The sequence below is a fragment of the Etheostoma spectabile genome, unplaced genomic scaffold (genome assembly GCF_008692095.1).
Source record: "Etheostoma spectabile isolate EspeVRDwgs_2016 unplaced genomic scaffold, UIUC_Espe_1.0 scaffold00006622, whole genome shotgun sequence".
Taxonomy (NCBI): Eukaryota; Metazoa; Chordata; class Actinopteri; order Perciformes; family Percidae; genus Etheostoma; species Etheostoma spectabile.
The window spans coordinates 51,693-61,662 of NW_022603405.1; the positions used below are offsets into that span (position 1 = coordinate 51,693).

At 39.6% G+C, this 9,970-nt stretch overlaps 1 protein-coding gene across 1 annotated transcript; it reads right to left on the reverse strand.

The window, feature by feature from the left end:
- Window positions 1–1,790: 1,790 nt before the first annotated feature.
- Window positions 1,791–9,560, reverse strand: LOC116678206 (piggyBac transposable element-derived protein 3). Its single transcript, XM_032508233.1, has 4 exons — window positions 9,414–9,560; window positions 6,852–6,954; window positions 2,965–3,219; window positions 1,791–2,875 (listed from the first exon to the last, which is right to left on the reverse strand). The coding sequence occupies exons 1-4, from the start codon at window positions 9,558–9,560 to the stop codon at window positions 1,791–1,793; spliced, it is 1,590 nt and encodes a 529-aa protein (XP_032364124.1).
- Window positions 9,561–9,970: the final 410 nt, after the last annotated feature.

The following is a 9,970-nucleotide window of genomic DNA, read 5'->3' on the forward strand; positions in this document are numbered from 1 at the left end:
AAAAAAAGCAAATATTTACAGTTTTTTTTTTATGGAAATAATTAGGCTATAATTTCCACCAGTCTCTATTTAGAAAGTTGTAGAAAATAGTTGACATGATAAAGGTGATATTTTTATCCATTTACAGCACATCTACAGTAGGCTACAGGCCAAAAGTTTGGTTACACCTTCTCATTCAATGAGTTTCCTTTATTTTCATGACTATTTACATTGTAGATTCTCACTGACGGCATCAAAACTATGAATGACACATATGGAAGTATGTAATTAACAAAAAAGTGTGAAATAACTCTTAAATAGGTCTTATACTGTATATGGAAGCCCATTTCGGCCAGTAAATTAATTACTGTCATAATTATGAGATAAAAAGTCATAGTTAGGCCTATGAGATAAAAAAGATACTTATGAGATTAAAAAAGTCAAAGCTTTGAGAGAAAAGGTCACAATTATGGGGTCAAAATTGTTATATTAAAAAGTATGATTATGTTTTTATCCGCTGATGCCGATTGTCGATCATAGCAATATCTGCTGATAAAGGGCCGGTGCAGATCATTTTTGTCTTGTTTTGTTTAGATATAGCAGCTGATATTGCCTATTATATATAGATTGTAATACTGGCCAGTCTGACTGTTTGTAGTGTGTTGGGATCTTCACCAGGTAGCAGCTTCTTGTTAATCTTTTTTTTGTTATTGCTTTGCTTGTGTTTTTACCCTGTTTTTAACCTCTAGTAGACCTTTATAATGGTCCATCCATTCATCCATCCATTTATTTGTATTTTATTTTTATTTGTATGTAATAACTCTATTTTAGGCCTAAAAATAAAAATCATAGTCAGGCTTGTTTCCTATACCCTTTTCCCACAAAACATTTGCGCATGGACTTAGGAAACATCGAATCATCTTCCGAACAGGGAGCGCACAGCTTTCTTCAATAAGCCTGCCAACGTGGATAAGTACATCAGAGAGATGGGGGAGCTGGTACCAGGAGTACAGTAGGAAGAAATGTTTAAAAAAAAAAAAAGGCACAAAAGACTGATGGAGTGTCTCAAATCGCACACTTCACTACTTGCAGTTATTTGAGTACATAGTGTGCTTACATTGTGGAAGTGTGATCAAATGCAGTGCACTTAGAGTACTCGGATGGTGCACTTATAACGGTCAAAAAGTTGAGTGTGGATCGATCATAGATATAGATAGATAGATATTATGGCATGAATTTTTATTTTAGGAGGAAAAAAATATTTCACCCTAGTTTTTGGGAGTTTGGGGGTCCGTGATAATATATAAATCATAAAATGCCCCCCGGCCCCCCCACCAGATTTTGGTTTGTTGCCTCAGGGCAACAATATGCTATGAGGGTCCTAAAACGCCAAGGTTTTACATATTATATAATAGGTGTAATCAGGAACAAACAAGCAACAAATACATTAGAAGAAGTTTTATTTCAATAACAACAACAATTTTAACAAGTATTATACTATGAGGAACACACTGAGCCTTAGTCATTCACTCAAAATTTAAATAAATAATCAATAAACTGGTGATGCACCCATGGTAACTAAGCGCACCCTTTGCCCTTTTGTATTAAATGTTAGTACCTCAAGCCTTGGAGGTGATTGCAGAATTATTTACAAAGATGCCCAAAAAAAGGACCAAAAAGAATATTGAGACATGTACTAATCAGGAAGGACGACACCCAGAATAACAGACTCGTAAAAAGAGGGAGCAGAAAAAGAACACAACAGTACCGATTGAATCAGTGTTTCTCTTTTTTACAAAGTACAGTCTCTTTTATTCTGTGTGAAACCTCAGGAAGCAGTTGCTGGTGGATGTGAAGCAGAGGTGGACATCACATTTTTGGCACTTGGCTTTAGGTGTACCATTGCATCCTGGAACCTTGCATCTCTCTTTCTTCTCACACATGACCATCCAGTGGGCTGTCGCGTCCAGACGCACATCTGGGACCGGAATGGGTGTGGTGGGTCCTCTTCTCCTCTTTTCATCATACTCCCCAGCAATTGTGGAACTGGGACGACCTCTCTTACGATCCAGATTCTTGCCACTTTTGCACAGGCTTTCCGCAATATACGACTTGAACGTATAAAGCTTCATCTGTTCTTCTCTCCTCATCCCAGTGCTGCTGCAGTCTCTCCTATCAACCTCGGTGACTGGGTGGGCACCAATGTAGTCACTGAGCAGACTGACTGAACGGTTATCATACCACTTCACAGCATGCAAGGTGGTTTCCCCAACCATGGCCGTCTTCTGTTCAAAAGACCCACGTCCTGTTCTCTTCAACTCAGCGTCACACATCAAGTTGACACCCGGTAGTCTGTTGCCACGAATAGTACCAGTACAGTGAATTCCCTGGTGAGCTAGTGTGAGTATCAGAGGGACACTTGTGAACCAGTTGTCAAAGAATAACTTGTAGTTCTGCTGCGTGGGTATTGGCTCGGCCAGGCGAAGGACAACGTTGCCACTTGCTCCTACATCCGGCAGCTCAGGGTGTTGCACAACTCTCCCTGTGTAAATCTCAAAATTGTGCGGGACACCATCAGAGCCAGCCAAGATAAGTATCTTGTAGCCCCATCTTTTTGGTTTTGATGGCAGGTATTGCTTGAGTCTATTTCTTCCCTTGAAAGGGACCATCTGCTCATCTACAGCCAGCTTCTCACCCATTGGGATTTTCTGCAGCTTCAAGGTGAGATGAGTGACCAGTGGTCTGATTTTGTGGAGTAGGTCAACATTTTCTCCTTGTCTCACTTGATTGTTGTTGTTGAAGTGCAGGGATTTTTTGATGAACTCCCATCTGTTTAGTGCCATGGTGTCAGCTACCTGGGACACTCGGGTGGCTTTGTTCCAAAACATGTGGGTGCCTGGTAATCCAAACAAGGACATGTACACTGCTGTACCAATGAACTGCTCAAGTTCTTTAGTAGTGATGTTAAGGGCTTGTTGGTGTCACACTGAATGGCATATAAATTTGACTGCTCCACAACTACTTCCAGAAGGTCTTCAGAAAAAAACATCTTGAAGTATTCGTAGGGGGACATGATATTGTCTGATTTTGGCAGGCTGGCCTGCCATTCTGTGTAATCAGTGATGTTGGCACTGTGGGGTGTTCTCCACCGGGGTAAGCGTGGAACATCTTCCTCTGATGCATCATCATCAACTTCATTGTCCTCTTCATCCACAGACTCATTGTCATCAGATAGGCCATCTGTTTTCAAAAAGGGAAGATTAAAATTAGAATAGGTCATAAACCTCTCTTCACCCACACACACGCGCACACACACACACACACACACACACACACACACACACACACACACACACACACACACACACACACACACACACACGCATGTTCATTACATACAGTATGTTACTCTACTGACTGAATTCTGATCTCCTTATTCTCCCTCAAACCTGATTCTTGGGTCCACTCTTCCTCACTGCCTCACTGTCAGAAGGAATAAGCCTAACTGCTCGATCATCTTCCTTACACCCATAAAATTTGTGCATCCATTTCCTGTAAGTAATAGTAAATAGTAAAGCAAAAAATTGATTATGGTGATAACTATGCATCCCTGCACATCTCTATCCATGAGAATGTTATTGTTCAAACAAAAGTGGTCTAACTGCGCAATGTTGCCCTGAGGCAACGAATGAAAAACTACCATTTTACTATATAAATAAAGACAAAAAGTGTCTTTACTCAATCAAATATGCTTCTTCACATATTTATTTACATCACAGATATTATTTATACAAAGTTATTCAAATTTAAACATGTTAAAAAGGGAAATTTATCTTACCTTCTGCTAGCAGTGTGTCCAAGTCGGCAATGGTTCCAAAAAGGACTTTTCCCGCCACAGACAAAAGGTCAAACCGACGCCCACCTCAAATTTCATTGGTCACAGATCATCTGACTTTTAATTTGATTTGTTACTTTTAAAAATTTAAAGGGGGGGTGTGTGGGCCAAAATAGTGGTTTGTTGCCTGAGGGCAACACCATGCCATAGAGGGTTAAAGAAATGGACCAACAGATCCCATTGTTCTGGACAGAGACCAGTGAAGGAAAATAGAAGCTCTTTTCCGGTGATAGCTGAGCGTTACTGTGCAGCCTCCAACTGAGCTTGACAACGTAGATGTGACGTGAGCAACCTGTCTGAAAGTTGTTAGTCAGTAACTGTGCCAAGAGAAATCTCAATCATTCCCAATCAGCAGAGACGGAGAACGTAGGTATACTTTAGGAGATAACATAGACACAGGCTAATTTTTGCTAACTAAAATGCTAGTTAACATTAGTAATTAAACCTAAACAGCTGATGTAAGTCCAAACTGTCTGCCAGCTTCTCCTGGCAATAAGGGGATTTGTCGACTATGCGACAACAAATTGCTTGGTTATGACACAATCGTTTGCCTATTTTTACAACGTCTGCTACATAACGTGAGCTACAAGGTAACGGAGCCTTTTATACATTGTCGTGTTTCTTTAGAAATAAACAACGGACAAATAAAGTCTTTAAACACTTCAGATGTATTATGTTATTCGCTGTCAAAGTGACGTAAAAATGAATGGCAGTCAATGGAGTGCTAACGGGGGGGGGGGAGTTCTTTGTAGCATTAAAATGGCGCCATAGGAGCTTTCCACCCTCAGCGTTCGCCATCTTGGCTACGTAGCGGAAGGGGTGGAGTTAGCAAACTTTTTTGATAATGGCAGGCAAGGACGCGATAGCGAGACCCGCAACGGAGCAATACAAATGCAAATTGAACATGAGTCTTTTTGCTATACTTGTATAACATATAAGTCACCTGTATAGTATATTTGGTTAATTTTGCAGTCGGTAAGGATTTTTGTACCGTAAATTATAATGTTTATTGGTACCTTAATTTGACGTGCTAGCAAGCCAACCTTAGCTAGCTAACAGCGGCACAATGCCTTAACATATAAAAAGGAATCAAGGCTGTCATGTGCATTATTTTAGGTTAGGCTACTTAATGTAGGTTATTTTATGTTCGCACCATACTGCAAAAAAAATATTTAAGTCATTAGTTAAAGTTTAAAACATTTACTAAAGGTGTATATTGTCTGTTTGACACAAGTTATAATGTTAAGTGTTTCTAGGAAAGATTTGGATTCATTTTAATTTAGTGAGGAACACTAACAGGAGTTTTAACCTTCATGTTGTCCTTGACCTGTTTTCCTATATCAATGTTCTTTTCAATTGTAAATCCCCAAATTAACATGATTGATTCCACACAACGCTTTTTGGCAAGTACAAATCTCTACTTTATTAATTTTGGGGTGTCTTATTCAATTATATAGCATTTGAAAAACAAAATTGAAGTGGTTTTGAAATAGTATTGAGTAAAAGTTGACATATTCCAGTCTGTGATTTTCCGTCAACATACTTCACTCTAATTTTAGTCTAAATAATTCTTAATTTCTGCTTTTCATATACAGTACGGGTTGAAAAATACGTACGAAAATGTAAGAAAAAGTTTAAAACATTGTTAAAAAGCCTCAACAAAAGTGTTTTCAATTTTGACATGAAGACAACACAAGGGTTAAGAAAATCCAGAAGAGCGGTTTCTCATTATGTTGTCGACCTGTTTGAAGCAGTAAAAGGAAGATATTGAAGGGTTTAGGGCTGTCCGTGTGTTCCAGTTAGGCATGTTCTGTCATGGGTTGGGGTCTTGTTGGGATTATTTTTCCCTTTTTTCTTGCCTCCTTGTGTTTGTTTCTTAGTTTTCTCCCTGGTCTTGTGTTGTTGATTCTGTCTCGTGTTCCCTGGTAAGTGTCTGTTTGTTCTACTTCCTGTTTTGTTTTGGTAGTATTGTTTCCTGTCTGGTTTTGTCTTGTCTAGTTTTGCTTTGTGTCTGTCTGATTGTCCTGCCCCGTCCTACTGTGATTCACCTGACGTCTCACCTGTTCCCCGTCACCTCGTTACTTCTTGTGTATAACCCCAGTGTTCCCTTTGTCTGTTGTCAGATCCTTTTGCTGTCACCCTGTGAGTTTGCCAGTTTGCCTATTGTCCTGTCAGCTCTTACCAGCCCTTGTGTACCTGTCTGTGCTCTAGCAACCCCCAGTGAGTTTCCCCTTGTGCTTTGTTTCCCTGTTGGAATTTTGCCTTTCCCCTGTGCCTTTGTTTGGATTGTTTTTGGACTTCTTCCGTTGCTCCTGTGTTTGCTGGATTGGACTTTTTGAAACTCCTGCCTGCTGCTCCGCATTTGGGTCTTCCTTTCGCTCCCACAACATGTTCATGTTTGGGTCTCTATGTTTACTATAGTACCAACTTTATTTATTAACCTTATTGTCTTGTTATTTTATCCTCCATGGCAGTCTCAAACCATGATGAAATAATTAAAATAGGAGGGTCACCAATATGCAAAGCAAAAATAAAAGTATCATTTTGGTCATTTCAGCTTTCCTATTGTTACCTGCTGTAAAAAAAAAAAGAGTAAAGTAAAGCCGGTTATGAACATGTTAAAACAGTTAAAAGCCAAAATCTAATGAGACCATCAAAATAAAATGAAGATTGCCAGAACATGTTATATTGTCTTTGTCTTCTAAATCTAGACCTGTAATAAAATTAATACATAAATCTATTCCACTGCAGATTGATGATCTGAGGATCCCAATGATTCTTAATCATACAGGGCCACATTCTACACGTCTTAATTTAATCACATTATACGGACCAAATTATGGCAGTGTTGATTTTTATAACAATTTGTTTTTAAGAATTTCAAAACTACCAGGGGACTTTAATTGTGTTGTTGATCCAAGTAAAGGTCCTCTGGAGTGGACAACAATCGCACAAGAACTAGGAAGCAATAACTCACTTATCAGGTATCCCTCTCTCTGAACCTGGTTGTTGTCTACTTGTCTGTATGTCTGTGTTTTTCTGTTGTCTTTGAACGCGTCTGGATCCTGTTGCCGGGAAACCTGTGGAGGCGTGATCTTAATTCATTCTACCAAGCACTCATCTGTACCTGTGTCATCATCATCACTACTTGCATTTGTACTACTGGGGAATGACCAAAAGGTTTTTGTAAAGGGAAGGCAAGGATTTCATAATGTAAGGCACGTTCTTAATGTACTGTACTGTCAAAATAAAGAGAAAGACACTGCTTGTCTCTCACTTGATGGGCAGAAGGCCTTGTATAGTGTTGAGTGGAAATATGTCTTTGACATTATAGCTGGATTTTGTTTTGGGAATACTTTCTTAACTGGAATAAACTATTACATCTCAACCCTGTAGCTGAGGTACTGACAAATGAAGTGGTGGCTGAGCCCTTCAACATTACAAGAGGTTGCCCCCAAAGGTCACTTCTAATACCACTTCTGTTCACACTAGCTATTCAACCACTAGAAATATCAATTAGTTCTAGTAGGCAAATCTAGGGGATGACAATAGGTAACAGTGATCACAGAATAGTTCTCTTTGATAACAACGTAATTTTATTTTTAAAACAAAGAAATCCAACAACTATAGCACCATTAAACTATGACGTAATAATAAACTCAGTACGTACATCTTTAGAAAGGTGGATGACCTTATCTATATTCATGATAGGGAGAATAAATGTATTAAAAATTAGCATATTACCTAAATTCATGTATTTATTTCAAAATATCCATCTCGCGCCACCTGCAGTACTCTTCAGGAAATATATATGAAATAAGAAATGTCCAAATCTGTATTGTTACTATTTAACAACACAATTGAGAACTATCATGTTCTTGTTTTACTTCTGTAAATGCTCCGTCTTGGAGGGACATAGAGTCAGATTCTGTTAAGGTACCATTGGATGTGTTCCTGGATTCAGCCAAGCTAAAGTGCGGTGCCCTCCCACACAAAACCATTTTTACTTGGATTTTGTAAAATATGTTAGGTCCATTTGTGTTTGTGTTATGTTGTAAATGTGAAAATGAACTGCTGCCTACTGTTAGCTCTACCCACTGAAGCAGAGAAATCAGACCAATCATTATGAGGGGCCGTCAGGGACATTATTCAGAATTCCTTCTCACAAACACATGTTTAATGCTCTTACATACACTACTATAACACTCTCACATAAACAGCTAGGAGGATTATTCGCTTGCACACACTACTGAAACGCTCTCATGCACACACACTAATGAAACGCTCTCATATGCACTACTATAACGCACTCATACACACTACTGAAACACTCTCACATACACTACTGAAACGCTCTCATACACACTACTGAAACGCTCTCATAAACACTACTGAAACGCTCTCACATACACTACTGAAACGCTCTCACACGTACAAGTGAAACGCTCCTGAAAACGATTGAACAGTGTTATTAGAGATGTATCAGTATACAACTAAAGGATTGAGAGACAATGGGCAGAACACAATAGAGTTAGAGAGTATCTTGATACTATATAAATATCTTTAACTTCACGGAGGAACAGTGTGTACTGGATTCAGTGAATTAACTACATTTATTTTGTCTGCATTATGTTTATTTTAGGATTGAAAGAACAGTAACAAAATTCATCAATCAATCAATCAATGGAACAACCATGGCCTCTCCACACAAGGAGGGCAGACACCTCTCCAGCTGTGGCATTCAGTTGTCAATAGTAATGCAGGAATACATACAGCATTTGTGATGCCGATAACTACTATGGCATTGATGAAGAAGGGCCATTACCTGAACTTCAAACCAATAATAATGTTGTAATTCTTTATAGATGTAACTATTAATGAGACCACAATGGAAATTATTCATAGTGAACCTACTTGAAAATGATGGGAATCATGGAATAGATGTTTTTTCTTCACTTCACAAACAGAAAGCAAGACAGAAAACGTTTTCAGAGCATGACATGTTCACACCCTGCCAAACCCATGTGTTTCAACAATGTGTTTGACAAGAAGTCAAACTTCTCCTTGAACAGTTGGTAAGACACATGTAGTGGCAAATTGATGCACTTAACACATGTTGGCAAGAGGGAACATTGACGTGGAGAAGCCATTATCTCCTTTGTGAATGAATTGGATGGAAGGAGTTGGGGAAAAGCAGATAGGTGGTACCACAGATGCTGCACTTGTGAAGGCCAATATCTTCTCTAGTTTGGATAGCCCTTCTTCTGAAAAAAAGAAAATATCAGTGGTTGGTCCAATTAATGTGCATGTGAATCATCTCTAAAGCAATTAACATCAGCTGATACTGAATAAATTGTATTTCAAGTCTCAAAACCAAAGCGTCTAAAATCTAAATGCCTCTTATAGCAATGGATTTATTACAGGTTTGATCTTTCAACATTTGCAGGTTGCTTTGTAATAATGTTAAGACTACCAAGGTAATAAAATAAATATAATGATACTAAAAAACAGTTTATTTGACCATTAAACCATTAATTACCTTCTGCATCTTGGAGATAGTCCCTCCAGAAAATAAAACCGTCTCCTCAGCAGCTCTCTTGTTGCTCCCTTCTGAAGTGAGATGAGTGCTGAAAAGATCATCCACCTGGTCAGCAGTCAGTGTGTTCGGTGTGTAAGACCAGCCCATGGTAGGGCTTTTTCAAAAAGGGCAGTGGCCAGTTGCCGCCATGTGGGGCGGGAGCGGCCACTGGGTTAATGTGTCTCTTGTCCCGCCGGCATAACGAGGAGGCCGTGGTACTCCGCTTGCAGCAGCGGTCTTGTGTGTGCTTGTGTGGGGAATGACTGTCACATCAGCATGTTGTTCAGAGCAAACAAGGGCTGTTCGGTTGAGGGGAAAAACGGCTGTTTAGATGGGAGGGAGTGGCCCTTAAACATGTTGTTGTGTTTCCAACGTTCAGCTGAAGAGGGACAGGCGATCCCCGGGTCCCGTCATTGCCACCGTCGTTGTTGTTTGCTGGGTGGCTTGGGAGGCGGATTGGACCGCGTGGTTCTCCGGCCTCGTGCAGCCCGCCGGCCGTGTGGGGCCTACTGTTGCTG